Raw genomic sequence first — 19,664 nt, 5'->3', positions numbered from 1 at the left:
ATGCCCCTAAAACTCTTTCTTTACAATTTCGCCCTTACTTAGTGAAAAATTCACAAATAGACATAGTCTAATTTGAGAATTATAATTGATTAATCAAAACCAATTATACGAGTCTTACAAGCAATATTATCTCAAGTAATGGGGGGACCATGGGTCTATATAACCGAGCTTCCAATAAGCAGATCAAGAATTTATAACCTAAATTCACTAACTTATTAATTCTTCATTGAATCCACGCATAGAACTTAGAATTGCACTCTCAGTATATAGAATGCTCTATATGTTCAATCATATAGGCACATCATTAGTTATCTATTGTTATAATCTTAATTTGATCAATGATCCTCTATATGAATGATCTACACTGTAAAGGGATTAGATTACTGTTACACCCTACAATGTATTTAATCCTTAAAACACTTAACCCCGTATAAATGATATTTCAGCTTATGTGATATGAGTACTCCACCATTTATTTTCGTTTGGTCAAGCTCGAAGGAGATCATCCTTTACTTACTATTCGCCAGATAGAAGCTATAGATTCCATGTTTATGTTAGCGCTCCCACTCAATTGCACTACCGTGTTCCCAAAATGTACGTATCACCCTGACCCAAAAGTAGGCTTAACTAACAAATCAAAGAACACGAATAGCCTCTTGAGATTGAGCCTAATCATAACAGGATTAAGATCATTTGATCTAGGATCAACTAGGCGATATTGACTTGAATAGATATTACGGTAAGTTTAATAAATCTAAGTCAAAGGTCAATATCGGTCCCTTCCGATGCATACTCCATGCATCCAACCTGAGCTTTACTTTAACCAATGCTCTGGAAAGAACATAGCATTTCTCCAAATGCAAGTAAACTCTGTTGTAGATTATCATATCAGTAAAACCCTGTGTCTGATAAATCTAGGAAACTTTATTCACATAGTCATGTTTACTTTCCAATATGTTGACAACACAATAAACAGGATCAAGTATGTGAAAAGGGTTTCAGATGAATTCATACATTATGTACATATAATCATGAAATAAATCATGTGAACCATGCAACATTAAATGTTATTTCTGATCTATATTAATAAGTAAATCTGATTACATTGAAATGAGTTTTATTTAGGGCATAAAACCCAACAAACTCCCACTTGCACTTATATAAAACAAAAAGTGCATTTCAAATAATCTCAACACCTTGATATACAAATCAAGTGTAGTAGTAGTAGACTCCTCGTAATAGGATCTGAAAGGTTGAATTAAACACAACCTTTTCTCCACCATTACTCTTCCTTAATTAAAAAATCATTGATAATGTGAAATTCCTCTCTATATGTCTACTCTTTTTGGGATACTGGATTCTATATCATTGGCGACTACTTTTGGTTAATCAGGAAATAACACTAGTAGTTAAGGCAATTTGGAATGGTGCCAAAAATGTATAGAGCTTTCCTTAGACTGAATAAGTACCTTTCCCGCAACTTTAACATTCAGTCCCTTTCTGGTAGACCTAGAGACTTCAGATAGGTTTTTACACTTCTCCAAAATCACTATTCCACCCCCAGAGTAATCACCATCTTATCAGAAAGTTTTTCTAGCACAAAGGCAAATTTTGAAATCTGATGTGGTGTAGTCTAAGAGTTTTAAATACACCCTTATTGACTAACATATAGTTCCTCTTTTTAATCTTAAGATTTACTTGATTGTCTTCTAATGTTCTTCTCCTGGATTAATCTGATACCTACTCATTACTCCCACTCAACAGCATGTGTCTGGTCTAAGGCATACTAAAGCATATCTGAGACCTCTTACCGTTGATATAAGAAATTCTTTCATGGCTTTATCTTTTCTGGAATAGTTGAGACTTTTCCTTAGATAAATAAAATCTATGCCTAGAAGTCGAGAAGCTTCTATAGATTGCCATTAGAAAGAAAATGCTTCAGCATCTTACTAAAGTAAGTTGCTTGCATTAGAGTAGGTAATTACCAGGTATAACATAAGTCATAGGTTAAGATAAACTCAAACCTAAAATACTAGGAACAGGAAGTTTTGTTAAGTCCATTGAATAGACTTATAAATGAAAATTTCCTTTTATGTCCTTGTAATAGAAAACTTTAGGTTACTCCATGTGAATGGATTAAACCATAGTTCTATTGGCTTTTCTTCTTAGTTTCTTATCTTGACAATCCATTAGTTGTTTAAACTCACAATGGATTTTTAATCACTAGTGTCTTCCAAGTCATAAGAAGTTGAGTTCCTAGAAACTCTCCCACTACGACAAGGTACCGTGAATTATGTCTAAGAAAACTAAATGGTATTAACCTCTTTGGTTGTGACAAGACAACAGAGGCAAAGGGATCATCATATGTCAAATAAGATGATAGAACACTTTTGGAATCAAGAAAAAAAATATCTCCTTTATTTGCTACTTTATTTTCAGACTTAGTCATTTTCTTAGAAAAGTAGTATTTGTCTAAACAAACACTTTCTTATCTATTGACTATGGGATGGTCCACCCCTAATCACTTAGAATAGCTAACAAACATGCAAACCATGGTTAACAGTTCTAGCTTTTCTTAAGATTTTGATTAGGTCATCCATGAATCTAGTAATGATTTACATTAAGTATACAACCATTACATCATTCTGAAATTGTATTACCATAGTAGGTCTTAGGCAACAACTAGTAACTAATCATCAATATGCAAATCGAAATTTCTGGGGAGGTAAGTTTGGATATAATTCAAAAAATCAATTTAATGATCTTTGAACTGCATATCTACTAACTATTTCTCCACCCCTATCAGTTCGCAAGATCTTTAACCACTTACCTTAATGGTTTTAACCATTGCTAGAAATTAATGAAATTTTTCAAACATTTCAAATTTCTTTGCATAAGGTATAATCTAGAGTGATCGTTTTAAGAATACAACGAAAAACTCATATCCACCCCTGAATTTACATCCATCTGCGAATGAGATGAACTTACTTTTAGTGGATATAGGCATATTAACTCTTTGCAGAGATTGATCTTGTCAAAACCACTATGAACAAGATACAAATGCCATAGATTAATAAAAAAGTGGTTCTGTCTTTTGATGACTTAAGTATAGTTACATCAAAGAGTTCTTAGAATAGTGCAAGTGGATCCTGGTCACAGAATATTAAACTCATATTCCATACAGTTTGAAACCAATGATAGAAAATGGTTATTAAACACTTGTGAAAGTGTAACTGTATTGTATTCTGGAAATAGAAATATAAGAAAATTTCTGTTTGGAATCTAAAATTATAGTCAAAGACTTAAATTTATACCAAATATAATGAGTAATTCTTTCTTGGACCACCACTACTAATATAACTCTAAGTCCGATTTTCCCATACAAGTAGGAGATATCTAAGATTGAGGATTTATAACATTGTGGAATAGAATTTCAGGTTATAATCATATGTCATTTAATTTCTTAAGAGAAAATAGAATGACATGAAATGATTTATAGACCATTCATCCAATGATATGTTATGAAGCTAATTCGAAATGAATAAGCAAAGTGGAACTAGGATAATTTCGTTGTTTAAATAAGAATGCAACGATGCTCCAATTAACGCGAGTCAAAGTAATCTTATTTATACAATCTTCTTGTTTCATATTGTAAAAATACTAGTCTAAGGTGTCATCAATTGATGAACAGCTAGATGTCGCATATACAATGTTTATCTTTCGAGATCTAACACTATTATGTATATCTAATAGTGAAAATCCATTAGGGATTTATCTCATTAGAAAAACAAACATGTTAGACCAACAATGTAGATTCGAAATTAAACTACAATTTAATAACAGAAAATAACATGGTTCAATATAAATTCATACACAATTCAGAAATTATTAAACATATAGCAAGTAGGAATGACAAGTGAAAATACTAAAACATACAATCCTAAATAATTTCCAAGGTTTCCAACAAACTGATACAGTGTCCCGGTAGGCGAGAGTCAAAGTATCATTCATTGAATAGAGTTGTCAGCTCATCTAAATGCAAACCATTTTAGCAACCTTTTATTCGATCAAAATAAGAATCCAACGTTGTCCCGATAGGCAAGAGTCAAGGTTATTCTCATTTTATGAGCTTCCACCATTGTTTCATGTTTTATAAGTTTATCTCTAAGTAGTCACCGTAGGGGAGAGTCTAATAGAGACGAAAACTTACAAAACACTTATCAAATGAGATCTTACGGTGTTAAATGCGTTCAACGAATAACCATCCATAGGGGGACGAAGTCTAGCGTCTCGAGGTTATATTGAAAACATTTAACTATTGTAAGACCAACAATGGAGATCGAATATCTTAATAATAATAAAGCTCATTATTTAAAGAGAGTTGTATTTTCTTTGATACTTATTTTAATCTATTTATTTTAAATGTATATTTATTTAATTAAAATTTCTAATTTAGAATGAAAAATTCTAAATATAAATTTTAATTTAATATTTATAAATTTTACTTAGATGGATATGAAAATAACATGAATTATTTCCATCTTAGTAATAATTTTCAATAAATATTTAGAAAAATATTATTCAATTTAAGTTGTTACAAAATTAATTTAAATTAATTTACAACTCAAATTTAATTTTCTATAAATATATATTGTATTTCGAAAAATTAAAGTATTTGAGAATACAATTTTCGAAATTGCATGTTAAAATAAAAATAAATCCTGGAAAAATTATTCTAATTTAATGTTGGCCCAAAATTAATTAATAAAATCAATTTACAACAAAAAATATAATTTTCCTATTTAATTAAATATATTAGAAAAATTTCAAATATTTAAGTATGATGATGAAAATCAACTTAAATATTAATTTTCTATTTAATTAAATACACTAGAAAAATACTTCAAGCAAAAAACAGATAATGTCTATCTAGATTTTCATGGACTAATTAATTCATTTTCTAATTAAATATATTTTACTTCATTTATCTTAAATTAATCAATAAATGAAAAAAATCATTGATTTAAGTTGGTCCAAGAATTAATTAAAATAAATAATTAATTTACAACTTAATCTATTTTTCAAGAAAAAAATTCAAAATCATCTTGCATTATGAAATGCAATTTCGAAAATTGATTAATAAAATAAAGAAAAAATAGATTTTGAAAATTATTTAAATTTAAGTTGAAAAAATAAATTTCAACTAAAAATAATTTTCTATTTAATTAAGTGTCATGAAAAAAAAATATTTAAGTATCATGATGAAAATCAACTTAGATATTTAATTTTCAATTTAATTAAATGTATTAAATTCAAGAAATAAATAATTAAGTGTAGAGAAGGCTTAATTATTAATCTCTAGTTTAATACATGGAAAAAGTATACTTAAAATAAATTGTACCAAAATTAATTATTGAAATAATTAATTTCACAATGTATAATATTTTCCTATTTAATATTAGAAATAATAAGTAGTCTAGAAATAACTATCTAGAAAATATCTTATTTGACTAAGTATCTTTTCCACAAAATTTGAAAAAATATCTAATTTAAAAATCTAGAACTTAAATATTTTTCAAATTTAAATTTAATTAAATATCAAAAATTAAGTTGTAACCACTTAATTTGAAAATATTACATTTTAAGTTAATATTTAAAAAAAATATCAACTTAAAAAAAATATCTAAAGAATCTTAATAACCAATTCTTATTCCTCAACTTAATTTTGAAATTTTAAATCCAAAAGATATTCAGGTTTAAGTTGATTAGTTAGAGATAACTAAATATCAACTTAAATAGGAATATTTATTGAAAATTTTAAATTAAGCTTCAGAAAGAATCTAGATGGTTATAATTCTATATTTAATTAAATACAAGAAAATACATATAGTTTAGCTTAGAATAAAAATTCTTTAAACTATGGTTTTCTTAAATTAATTTCAAAATAAATGAAATTAATTATGTTGCTAATCAATTTTATTAGGTTAAACTAATTTAATTAACCTAGTACAGTTATTCAAATCAGGCAAATGGGCCTTCACAATTGGGGTAGTTCATGTGACGGGGTGCTGGGTTCAGTATGTCGTACCCACTACTATGGCTCCCAACTCTCACACAAGGCCCAAAAGAGAGGAATTTAACCTTAAAATGAACAACTGTTATTAATTGAATAGGCCCAATAACTAAATGGGCCTAAATAAAATCTATCAAAAACTATGATATATTTAGCAACAACAACCTATATGCATCTATAACAAAATTAAACATATAGGCTCACACAGGCACACAATTTGGATGGATCCTATCATGTTGCTAGGTCATACACAGATGAAAGAAGATTGTGAAAATTACCGGTTACAAATTATTTACTTGACCAAGAGAGCCATGAGTTAAAATCAGATCATTGGATCTGTCAACAAGTTAACCATGGCTATTTGCAATCAAGCAATAATAGGTTTTAAAAACTTACAAACAAGCTAAAACATATACTCCTGCAACAAGGTTAGCTGGATAGTTGGATGTAGGTTTTATTTAATTTTAAATAAATAATTTCGAAAAATTAATTAAAAAAATATTTTCGAAAATTAAAAATAAATTTAAAAAAAAAATCGAAATTAAAAAAAAAAATTAAATTAAACCTACAATTTTGAAAAATTAGGTTTCAACTAACCTAAATATCATTTCAAAATTTGCTAACTACTTTTAAAAATTTAATGTTATTTTATAAATAAAAATTAAATAAAAAATTTAAAAAATAAAAAAAGATAAATAAATATCTTTTTCAGATTTTCAATGTAATTTAAATAAATAAAATAACAAAATTTAAAAGTTAGCAAAATATCTTACATCTATTTAAAATTACATGATTATAGTTATCTTATTTTAAATTTAAATAAGGTCAAATTATTTTTAAAAAAAAAATAATTTAAAAAATTAATATCTGATCTTAAATTTAAAAATAAGATAAGATATAATCAAATTTAAAAATAAGATAGATAATTAAGCAAAAAAGATAGATATTTACTATTTTTCAAATTTAAATTACACTAATATCATGAATTAAATTTAAATAATATTAATTAAATTAATTATGATAATTAGAATTGAATTAAGAATAGTAAATGTATAAATACAGAATTACACAAAAAATCGGAAGTTAAATCCATGAAAAAGCATGAAAAAACGAAGAAAAACGAAAAAATTGCGAGCTGTACGGACGGTATGCTGTGCATACCTGTCCACGCGCGCGCTGGGGGATGCATGGTCGAGAGGACACGGCGCAAGGAGGATTTGCATGATTTCCGCGCGCGTGTCCCTGTTGCTCAATCCCGAAATTTTTTTGAAATTTCAAAAAATCAAAACTAATTCAAATTAAATCGAAATTGAGTTCTGTAAAAAGGTAACTTGCTTAATTTTTTCTATACTAACCAATAAAAATAATTCCAGAAACATATATTTAATTATTTTTCACGAAAATTCACAAACATCAATCAATCATCAAATAACACTCAATACAACATGATACCATCCAAAACATCAAACAATCGTTTTAAAGTCCAAATTTCTTGCAAGCAAATCAATTACCATGGCTCTGAGGCCAGTTGTTGGAAATTATTTTACCAGGATCTTAGATCTACTCACAAGTATGTTGATTAACACCCTAAATATGAACTTTCTAAAACGATGAAATAAACACATATAAAGTTTAGTAAACCTTACATTGGGTGCAGCGGAATTAAATGTCTCCTTCCGTTCAGATATCTAGCCCTTGATTCCTTTCTGTAGCAGAGCATTATCAATATCTGAACCTGGATATCTTTCTCTCCTTCTTGCTGAAAGTCTTTCTTCACGATCTTCCTCACTATGATTGAGGTATCACTTGTTATGTGTGGGCACTACTCTAATCACTAAGTGTTTCGAAATCTTAAGGAAGAAGAGAGAGAGAGAGAGAGTGGTCGGCCAAGATAGAGAGAGAGAGGCTCAGATTTTTTCTCAATGAAAAGTGTAGAAAGTTAAGTGTAAATTTCCTGAAGCCTTCACTATCTATTTATAGCATTCCACTAGGGTTAGGTTTCAATTATTTGGCATTAAAATAATGAAAATATCAGAGGATAATTCCTATAAAAGTGGCCGTCCCTATACCATGTGGATTTGGGCCTCACTTTTTGCAATTTTGCAGTTTTATCACTTTTGCATCTGATTTTCTCAAAAACGCCAATTTTCTAATTCAACCATTTAAATGCCAATTCTAACTATTTAATAACTATAAATAATTATTAAATAATATTTTCATTTATCATATTTATTAATTGAACCATACAAAGTATCATAATTAACAAATATACCCCTAAAACTCTTTCTTTACAATTTCGCCCTTACTTAGTGAAAAATTCACAAATAGACATAGTCTAATTTGAGAATTATAATTGATTAATCAAAACCAATTATATGAGTCTTACAAGCAATATTATCTCAACTAGTGGGGGGACCATGGGTCTATATAATCGAGCTTCCAATAAGCAGATCAAGAATTTATAACCTAAATTCACTGACTTATTAATTCTTCGTTGAATCCACGCATAGAACTTAGAATTGCACTCTCAGTATATAGAATGTTCTATATGTTCCACCATATAGACACATCATTAGTTATCCATTGTTATAATCCTAATTTGATCAATGATCCTCTATATAAATGATCTACACTGTAAAGGGATTAGATTACCCTTACACCCTACAATGTATTTAATCCTTAAAACACTTAACCCCGTATAAATGATATTTCAGCTTATGTGAAATGAGTACTCCACCATTTATTTTCGTTTGGTGAAGCTCGAAGGAGATCATCCTTTACTTACTATTCGCCAGATAGAAGCTATAGATTCCATGTTTATGTTAGCGCTCCCACTCAATTGCACTACCGTGTTCCCAAAATGTACGTATCACCCTGACCCAAAAGTAGGCTTAACTAACAAATCAAAGAACACGAATAGCCTCTTGAGATTGAGCCTAATCATAACAAGATTAAGATCATTTGATCTAGAATCAACTAGGCGATATTGACTTGAATAGATATTACGGTAAGTTTAATAAATCTAAGTCAAAGTTCAATATCGGTCCCTTCCGATGCATACTCCATGCATCCAACCTGAGCTTTACTTTAACCAATGCTCTGGAAAGAACATAGCATTTCTCCAAATGCAAGTAAACTCTGTTGTAGATTATCATATCAGTAAAACCCTGTGTCTGATAAATCTAGGAAACTTTATTCACATAGTCATGTTTACTTTCTAATATGTTGAAAACACAATAAACAAGATCAAGTATGTGAAAAGGGTTTCAGATGAATTCATACATTATGTACATATAATCATGAAATAAATCATGTGAACCATGCAACATTAAATGTTATTTCTGATCTATATTAATAAGTAAATCTAATTACATTGAAATGAGTTTTATTTAGGGCATAAAACCCAACAGATATATATTTACATACACATATATTTTATACAAAAATGTTAGGGGATCAATTGCTTCACTTTTCCCAATGCATATCCTATATGCATATGTTGTCTAATATTAGGATACTTTCAAGCTCAAAACAAGTCTAAGGAGTTTTAAATTAATGATAGTGATGATATTGTTGATAGTGACGATATTGATGATAGTAGATATAGGCTATTCAAAATTTCATTTTTTTTTCTTTAGAATGAGATTTTCATTTAATAAAATTAGAGCTCCCATAGCGTGACGAGCGATGTGACAACGTATAGTAATATGGAGAAGATAAAATTATTTCAAGCACCAACAGAACCAACCAAAAGCACCCCTTGTTTTAATATAATAATAGAATAATTTGGTTGAAGCGTAATAATCATACATTTTTGATGCATTGTATATCCCATAATAGGTCTCATTCTTCTATCATTTCCTGATAGTTGATGACTATTCATAGTTATTACCTTGACACCAAAGAAGAGTTCGACACAATCGATTGAATCATATCAGATCATATAGATATCCCTTGAACACAACATAGGTACAGATAAAATGCATTAAATAGTCTGTTTTAGGGATTGGCGACTTACCCATTCAGTGAATTTGGCATTGGACGTTCCCAAAATGGGTACTATAGGGTCCTGGGATAGCATTGTAGTTGTTCAAATAATAAGAAGTCTATCTATCCAAGGGATGGAAGGGCAGAGGCCTTTGTTGTCCCCTCCAGTCTCGAATTGGGGTGGGGGAAACTCTGCTATAAGTTCTATCCATATCCGGTCTGACCGCCAAAGTTGTGGGATGTAAAAATACATCGGTAGGGATATCAATATCTTTGGTTTGATATTCTGGAGTGTAATAAGTCAATTTATAATCTTTAACACCAGCCGAATATTTTTTTATTGGATTAGTGAGCCCTTCCTATCTGATAGAAAAAGATAACATGATCATGACTGCAATTTTAGAGACACGAAAGCGAAAGCCTATAGGGTCGTTTCTGTAACTGGATAACCAACACCGAATGAAAATAAAAATTGAGTTCAAATAACACACAAATTCAAATGAAATACAATTTATTTTGGATCTTTAAATATTAAAAAAAAAGTAAATATTTTCACCACCAAGGCATCTTGAAAGTGAATCGTATTCTATGAATATGATATCTATCCAGTATGATGTATGAAATATGTAAAAATGGCAAAGTGTTAGAGTATTTCTATTGATCAGTCTTCTTGAGCTTTATTTTCAATAAGTACTCATATAGACTAATACCAAAGTTTTATCTATTTCTAGATGGAACTCAAGGATCAGTTTTTAGTAAGGTATAGAATGTCAAATATTCAATATGATTCCACAAGATCTAGTTTCGTTCAAATTAATTTAGAAGGACAAAAAAAATCAAATTGATATTTGATAAAGTTGTAAATGATCCTAACAATAAAGCAATTTGAAACAAATCTATTGGACTAAAAGTAATATGCAACCTTCATTAGTAGTTGTAAATTACTAATTTTTCTTAATCTTTTTTTAGCATTCCATTTCGACAAAAGACCCACGCCCAAATTTCGTAGCTTTAGGTATGCGATCCCGATCATGATTTTTCTACCCCCAAAGGGAAGTGCCCTTCCCTTTATGGATATTTCTTCAATTTGTTCTCTATTTCTAAGTTTGTAGCGTTCATAGTAGCTTCATCAATGTTACCAACCAAATAAAAAGCCTATTTAGGAAGACCATGTAATTCTCTAGAAAGAATCAATTTAAACCCTTTAATTGTTTCTGCTAGATGAAGATGTTCTAGTAAGATCTATAATACGAGTATCTTTACGCTTTGCTGATGTATAAGGTGTCATTCTAGGATTCATTTCTTTGGACAGAAGAAAATTATGTAAATACTTACTCGAAATATCACTTATCAACTCTGTTATGGAAGACTATCTCCACTATAGAAATAAAAAGAAAAAAGAAAAAAATAAAAGAGAAAATCCATTAATAAATACTCGGGAAGGACCCTTCCCTTTGGGGGTAGAAAAATTATGATCAGGATTGCATAACCAAAGTTATAAAATTGAGTGGGGTAGCCAAAAATATAGCCAGAAAGGCTATTTCAATAGCGGTCAAATGATTCCCTAATTATTTATCCTCTCATTCTATTAGTGCTTTCTAATTTGTTATATTTCTTGTTCATTCTAACTTTACAACCAGAACTACTGGGGTATCTAATCCCATTTGCTCCCCTAGCTTTCATCTTCTCTCCTACATTTTTTTGTTTTCTTATATACTTATTATAAGTAATAAGTATTTCACATTTAACATCCTGTAAAAGAAGTATTTGCTGATAATTTTCAAACTAACCCACTTTTTTTAGGCCAAGAGGTTGATAGCGAGATCTCAAATCAACTTATTGGTCTTACAGTATATCTCAGCCCACGCCCAAATTCCATAACTTTGGGTCTGCAATCCCAATCATGATTTTCCTAGTCCTAAAGGGAAGGTCCTTCCCTTTTTGGCAAGTTGTGGGTGAGGAGGGATTCAAACCCCCGAAACTGTGGTTCATAGCCACGTGCTCTTATCCTTTGACCCATTTGTTTGATTAAGGAAGCCACAGAAAATGAATTTGCTAATGAAGGTTACAGATTCGATCAAGAAGAAGAAACCTACAATATTGAAGTGGAACAAATTACTATAATTCGTCCTCGCCTACAGATTAGTCGATATTTTTCACAAATTTTACGAACAGATGCTCTGATTTTCATTATTTAAATGAACCTAAAGTATACCATGGGGAAACGGTATTTTCTTATTCTAGATTTCTAAATTTTCATGTGCCCCTAGCCTGTTGAATAATTTGTATGGATTATGTCAATTTCAAATTCAAAATAAATGAAAACGTGACTGAAATTGGTCCTAGTTACTCTTCAGAATGAAGTGGAATTATTGTTCTCCATATTTTTTTTTTTAATTTAAAAAAGTTTGTTGGTTTTGTACACTAGGTTGATGCCACAAATTTCATCCCCAAAAACTATATTTTGATTGGACACCAAACTGCTCTACCCTGCGCTGAAGAGAAGAAATGGGAACTAGGGGTAAACGAGGATTGAATGGGCCACTTACGGTCCAACCAATTTGGGGAGAATCAATAGATTCCTATTTTGGATAAAGCCCCATATTAAGTAATTTTGAAACTCTTTCTTCAGTATTGAGGATCAGCAAAATAAGCAAGGGAGATTGCCTCGATTTAGTACAGCTCTCGCGGCCCGCACCGAAATAGTGCTTTATTCCTAGATGTCCAACAAACCTCATGGCTGTCTCTACATCCCTACCTCCTTTTATTTACTAGTTATATCATCCTCAATGACCTGAATCTCAAGTTCATGAGCCCATGCTAAAGTTTCAATCAATTCATGCTCTGATTTTTATTATTTAAATGAACCTAAAGTATACCATGGGAAGTGGTTTAAAAATTAAACTCAATTTTATTTTTAGAGATGACTAATTAAGACTAAGAATTTTATTTTGATTATGCTTGTGATACATAATTTATCATGTAGATAATTTCTTGTCAAAATAGCTTTTTGATCTCTTTGATTGGTATTGTTTATAAGTAATATTCAATTTATAATCTATCCATGAGAAGGGACCTCATGCCCTTTAGCACGAGATTTTGAGTCTGGTCCGCAATTTTGATTATGATTTTCCTACCCCTAAAGGGAAGGATCCTTCCTTTTTTAGCCCGTTGTGGGCGAGAAGGGACTCAACTATTCCACTTAGCTGAACTAGAATAAAAAATGTTGGCACGATACGGCACAACCCATATTTTTTTATGGCACGACACAACCTATTTTTTAAAAAGCACAAATAAATACTGATCAAGTTAGTACGACCCGCACAAACTTACAGCATCTCTATTCTTTCTCTTTTTCTGGACTGAATACATCATGTATGATATACTTTGAGTGCCAAATGAATTACAAATTTAAAAAGAAAATATTTTAAAAACAATGGCTGAAAACAGTTCATCAATTTGAAACGATAGAGACACAGCTAAGTTTTGACCTCTAGATAAAATTACATAACTACAAAGTTTAAACCTCAAGATAAAATTACATAACTACCAAGTTTTAACCTCAAGATAAAATTACATAACTACAAAGTTTTAACCTCGTTATGTTGTCATTCAACTCTCCTAATTACCGCATTATCCGTATTTAATTTATTTTATTCCTAGTGAAATCCAATTACGTGACACTAAATACCTCCCCAAAAGAAATTGTAACAAAACATGGCTAGATATGGAGAATTATAGTGAAAGAAATAACTAAATTTAAATGATACTCAAAGTAGTACATAAATTAATTATATAAAATTAAAAAGAAAAAAAAGCGTATCCTATAAATGCTTATCTATGTACATAAAGCTCCATAAACTGAAGGGAGGAATGATTCCTCCCTAAACGAATCAGAGAAGGGATGCCGTGTAGAAGTGTAGAAAAAAGACAAAATTCTGGCTAGGGAGTAAAGCCTTCATGTTCATAATAATATTCATGTTCGCTTTCCAACTCCGATTAAGCTTAGCTGCAAAGAAAGGAAACAAAACGTTAAGATCCTATTTCGGATTAAATGAACTGTGGTACGAGTTTTAAATCAATGCTTACGATGTTGTTGTGAGGCTGCTTCCAATAAAATCCTTGGAGAATAAGGGGGAAGACATTGCAGGCTACAAGAATGTAAATCATGAGAGCATGCTTGCCTATCCATTCTAACACAACCGCCATTCGCTTGTAACCAAACACATCCACCTGCACTCATTTCTTTCCAATATCAATTTCAATTCTACAATAATAACAACTCTAGCTCCTTATCTGATTTAGTCTATTCTATGGCTGATGTTTTATGTAATTACCATCACGTAAATCGCAACAAAGAGAATGCCAGCAGCACCAGCCGTCACACACATGTAACTGAATGAGTAAAGAGCCTTGTTCACATGCATGCCTGCACCATTTTAAACAACCAGATACGAAGCTTTAGCTTTCTAGTGACCAAAAACACATTAGTCAGCACAGCAACTTCATAACCTAAACTCTTACTTACCAAACCAGTCCAGGGCAAAGCCTAACACTAAAAGACAACACGATGAGATTGACCACTGAAAGATTCTGTTCCTATGGTCCTGCAAGTACCATGATCCAAAGGATTGGTCAGCACAAACAACAGTGCCAAATATTTTCAAAGAAACCAGTACAGAATGTATATAGTTATCACGCACCTTAAAATGGACAATAATGTGCCCAAAGTGCAGCCCAACGAAGCAGGTAACTATAGCCATCACCGTGCTACATCAATGGAAAAACGTCGGTCAAGATCATAAGTAGGTATCGTCAACAGAACAGATGAAACAACCTAAAAACAAAACACACACACACACCTTAAAATTCCTTCAGGATCAAAAGGGGCTTGACACCATGATGGAGCGCCAGAAGGAAGTGGGCCATAATCAGGGGAGTTAGTACTGCATTGCTGTAAAAAAGACAGTTGAGGAGTGAGTTTCGTTATTGAAAAGTAATAAAGTCAACATACTCTTTGAGAAGAAAGATACCTCAGTTCGTGCATAGACTGGTCTTGTATATAAATGCCCAATACCAAGTATCTTACGGTCGATCATTCCAACAGCATTACAAGCTGGTCCAGTGTGACCTCTTACTCCACATTTAACCTTCAAATGAATGCAAAGATCAGTTCAAGTCACTTTATCATTTGAAATTGATTTGACTATAAGAGAAGAGGGGCGTCTATGAAACTCACCAACAACGTTTTTGGTGCTGACAGAGAATTGCCAGTTGGAATCTGGTACTCCCAGTCAGGAACGTATAAGGAGTACAATAATAAAATATATACAAATGAAATCATCGAAGCAATACCCCTGCAAGAGAAAAGCATGAGTAATAGCAAATGGTGATATACACTTGAATATTCAAAAGCTTATAATATAACTTACAGCTGAAGCTGATATTTCCTCAACAAAGATGATCCAGATTTAACATCACCATCACCCTTTAACCAAATCTCACACAATGCTGCCACCAAATATGCTATGGCAATTCGCTGAAAGAAATTGATAATTAGAAACATATATGATGATGTAGTAAATGAAGGTCAAATAATATATGAATACAAAAATAGAATTATTCAAAAGGTATACCTGTAGTACCCCCATCCATCTCATACGATCAAGATCCACTCCATAAGTAAGGTTATTGATGCCATGAAAAAATCCTCCTGGATTCATGGAGAAGCCAAAGAAAGTATAAACATTCTACTTTTGGACAATGTATTGAAAAAAGACAGATAGAATGTGGTTGAAGCAAAGTATGAAAATAAATATATTTAAGCTTAAAGTTAAACCTTGAAGAAAAAGGCCCAATACAAAAAGCTTTAATGCCCGGAGTAGAGTGCTTTTAGTTGCGACAGATTTGCATGATAAATTCTGCACCAAAATGAATAAACTTTTCTTAGATTTCAAAAGAAGGCAAAGCTGATGCCAGTAGTACGAATTTAATATAGCTATAAATAGTACCTACCTATAATAATAATAATGATTGATTCTTTAATATTACAAAAAAATAAATAAATAAAAAAGTACCCACCTTGTAGGTAAGTGAAAGTGAAACACCAGCAATAAAGAGGAAAAAGGGCATGACATAATCGGCAAGGGATAAACCATTCCATGGGGAGTGGTTTATAGCAGGCAGAATTCCACCCGCATCGTCTACCAATATCATCAGCTGCATACACACAAATATATAAATATATAATATTACTTATATAAACTTATCTTAGTAATAGTTTTGTACATTACTAATAATAATAATAATAATACAACATGTCCTATTTAATCTGTTTTTTTTTTGGAAAGTCAATTTTATGAACTGCTGACCCCACCGGCCATGACTAAGTAACAGACAATCAACCAAATCTTATATAAATATATTATTAGTATATAGTTTATGATGGCCACCCACACCCACCAGTGTTCATAGCCTTAAAATATATATATATGCACAAAAACTAGGATGTGCTGTAGTGTAGGTTAGGGGTACAATACAAGCAATGAAGCAAAGCAACCGATTATCGGTTGGATTAAGGTAAGTGTTGTTTGTGTGTTTGCTTTGCGAATCGAATGCTACTTCTACTGGCACCGCCACGACCACCACCACTACCCAATAATGTTTATTTATATAAAATAAGTAAAAGAGTTATTATTGTAAACGAATCTTATACCACTAAATGACAATATTAAATTCACATGAATATTGGCTAATTAAGAATTTTAGTAAAGACAGACAACTAACAAAAAGTCTAAAAAGTCTAGGGGCTTAGATATTTTTATTATGTCTCGCCACTTGTGATGTGTCTACGCGGTTATCACTTATAACCAAAAAAATCAAAATCAATATGCCGAGTTGTAACGAATATGCCTTTCCATAAAGAACCGTCATTTACCACAAATCCAATAATTCAATACATATGCATTTAACCACAAAAACGAAAACTACATATTCTTCTTTCTATTTAATGTTGATCATAAATTTTTAATAGAATTAAATGATTTAATCCGTATGAATTTACGTACCCCTAATAGCTAGCTAAATACTAAAATAAGACTTGGACTGCTTGGTTTGATTTGATGATTTACTCCTAATTTTCAAAAAAAATAAAAAAAGAAAAGAAAACACTACGACTTCAAGTCTTAAAAGATATTTAATTTCAAAGGCTAAAAGAAAAAGTAACCATTAGACTCAACACACGTCATGCTGTTAATATTTTCACTTTTTTTTTTCTCTTTCTATTTATTCGGCGGGGGAGAGATAACGAAACGACGTCGTATGGTGGAGGAAAGTTTTGTCATCTTCCCCTGGCCTGACCTTGCACTTGCAGCCTTGCAGGTATCAATGAATGAGATTTAATTCATGGAAGACACTTGGGATCGACCCAGTGGAGAGGAAAACGCACTCTTAATTTGACTATTTCCTAATTAATAATCATTTTTATATATAAAAATTATTTAAAAAGATTATAAAATAAAAAAGAGAAGACAATGATAATGATAATGTTAATTTACCGCAACAGTAAGACCGCGAAAAACGTCGAGAGAGACCAGTCGTGGTGGTTTGTGATTGGGATTGGAAGGAAGAACAAAACAATGTTGTTGGTGAGATTGTGGTTTAGAGACTTTGAGGCCCAATTCCAGATCATCGGCTCCTTCCTCCTTCCCTTGAATGGCCTCGTACATCACCCCCATTCTCACTCTTCTGCATATGCACACAACCCGATATATCACACATATCAATCAATGTCCTCATACATATATATAAAATATTTATATAATGTATAAAAATAAATATATGTGCAATAAATAAAAACCTAGATTGCTTCCAACTATTCTTCTTCTTCTTCCTCCTCCGCTTCTATGGCGGTGATGGTAATGACTGAGGATTCTGAATCTTGATGCTTTCCTTTGATCTAAACTAGTTCTCGTCTTCCTGGTTTACAAAGGCTCTCATTCTATTTGTGTCTGGTATTGGGTATAATGATGAGAGAGTGTCTACATACGTATAATATATAATAGAGAGAGAGAGAGAGGGGAATAAAGATGGGAAAAACTGAGAAGAAAGAGAAAAGGAGAGTTTGTATATGGAAAGCAAAACCAGAATCGTAATGAGAGTCGATTTTATAAGATTAGATTTAGATTAGGGAGAAGACAAAACAAAACAGATGAAGAGAAATTAAAGCCTCTTCTATTCCTTCTCCCCTATTTGCCCTCTCCCTACTCTCTATTTATATTTCCTATCCTTTATTATTATTATTATTATTTAATAATATTTCTTAAAACCAAAAAATAAGGGGAGTTCTATTTACACCCCACAAAATGATAAGTACACCCCATTATTAAAAAAAATATAAACTTAAATAATTTTTAAAAATTACTCTTAATATTTTTTTAAAATTTTTTTCTCACATTATTTTATGTTAATTTCAATACTTATTTTGATTTTATTTTCATAATTTTTTCTAACTCATGTATATTTTTTTTTAATTTTTTCTAAGAAAATTTCATATAATTTTTTATTTTAATTTTTTCCTCATAATATTTAAAATATAATTTATTTTTATTTGATAGGTATATTTTTTAAGAATATGAATTGGAAAAAAAAAGTTAAAAAAATTTAGTACAATTAAAGATATAAATTTTATATAAAATAAAAATTATTAAAATGGGGTGCCTTTAGAAAATTTTGGGGTGTAAATAAAATTTCCCAAAAATAATCATATGAAAATAACGGAATTGGCATTTTTACCCTCCTTTTCTTTTGGGATTTTCTGAAATTTAAAATTAATATAAAATATCTTCTTTTTTTTATCTGAAATTAAAAATAAATTTAAAATTGGTTGCCACTCAATGAAAGATAGATAGGATCCACAAGTGGGAATTGTAATTTGCTCCACTATTTATTATTTATTTTATTTGAAAAGCTATGCATTATTTATTTATTCATGTGAAACTAAATATATATGGCTACAAAAAAAGATGTATATACTTTTCTTTTATATGAATATGAGATTGTAATTTGTTAATGTTATCATGCTCTTTTTGTTCAAATATTTATTTTATTATTTTCAAGGCAAATATTTATTTTTCATAATTAAATAATTTAAATTGTTAAATTTTTGTTTGGTGATTGTGTGAAAAATCGTAATTTTTTTTAAATTTAAATTTGAAAAGTTAATAACATAATAATATTATATTTTTTAAGAAATTTATTATCTAAAAAAAGATTATTAGTGTATTTGGTAACACTTATTTAAATTTTGTTTATTTTTTTAATTAGAATAGTAAAAATATTTTTAAAATTTTTCAAATTAAATTTATATTTTATTTTTTGAAAGATGAATCAATTTTTTTTAAATAAATCATATAGTTTTATCAATAGCTAAAATAATATTCTGTAATTGAATCGACACATCTCGTTATTGGAGACACGACTAGGATTAGTATTAGAAAAACGAGTCAAATAATCAGTCGATTAAATCCCAGATCGTTTGACAAAATATTAAAAATAAAATTAAATTAAAAAGATTGTAGCATCACAATGAACATTAACAACAACT

General features: G+C 30.3%; 1 protein-coding gene across 2 annotated transcripts; it reads right to left on the bottom strand.

The window, feature by feature from the left end:
* Positions 1–13,761: 13,761 nt before the first annotated feature.
* On the bottom strand, positions 13,762–18,360 carry LOC115714303 (uncharacterized). Of its 2 annotated transcripts, XM_030642952.2 has the most exons (14): positions 17,919–18,360; positions 17,617–17,806; positions 16,142–16,279; positions 15,900–15,981; positions 15,697–15,773; positions 15,493–15,599; positions 15,300–15,417; positions 15,094–15,210; positions 14,923–15,014; positions 14,764–14,830; positions 14,589–14,667; positions 14,398–14,489; positions 14,150–14,293; positions 13,762–14,069 (listed from the first exon to the last, which is right to left on the bottom strand). In XM_030642952.2, exons 2-14 carry the CDS (start codon positions 17,794–17,796, stop codon positions 14,037–14,039), a joined length of 1,326 nt encoding a protein of 441 aa, XP_030498812.1. In that variant the 5' UTR covers positions 17,797–17,806; positions 17,919–18,360; the 3' UTR covers positions 13,762–14,036. The 2 variants fall into 2 exon arrangements, with proteins under 2 accessions (XP_030498812.1, XP_030498810.1); XM_030642950.2 differs by having other exon boundaries at positions 14,589–14,830; positions 17,919–18,312.
* Between the last annotated feature and the right edge of the window lie 1,304 nt (positions 18,361–19,664).

The sequence above is a fragment of the Cannabis sativa genome, chromosome 4, assembly GCF_029168945.1.
Source record: "Cannabis sativa cultivar Pink pepper isolate KNU-18-1 chromosome 4, ASM2916894v1, whole genome shotgun sequence".
In the NCBI taxonomy this organism is placed as follows: domain Eukaryota; kingdom Viridiplantae; phylum Streptophyta; class Magnoliopsida; order Rosales; family Cannabaceae; genus Cannabis; species Cannabis sativa.
This window is presented reverse-complemented; position numbering and strand designations above follow the sequence as displayed.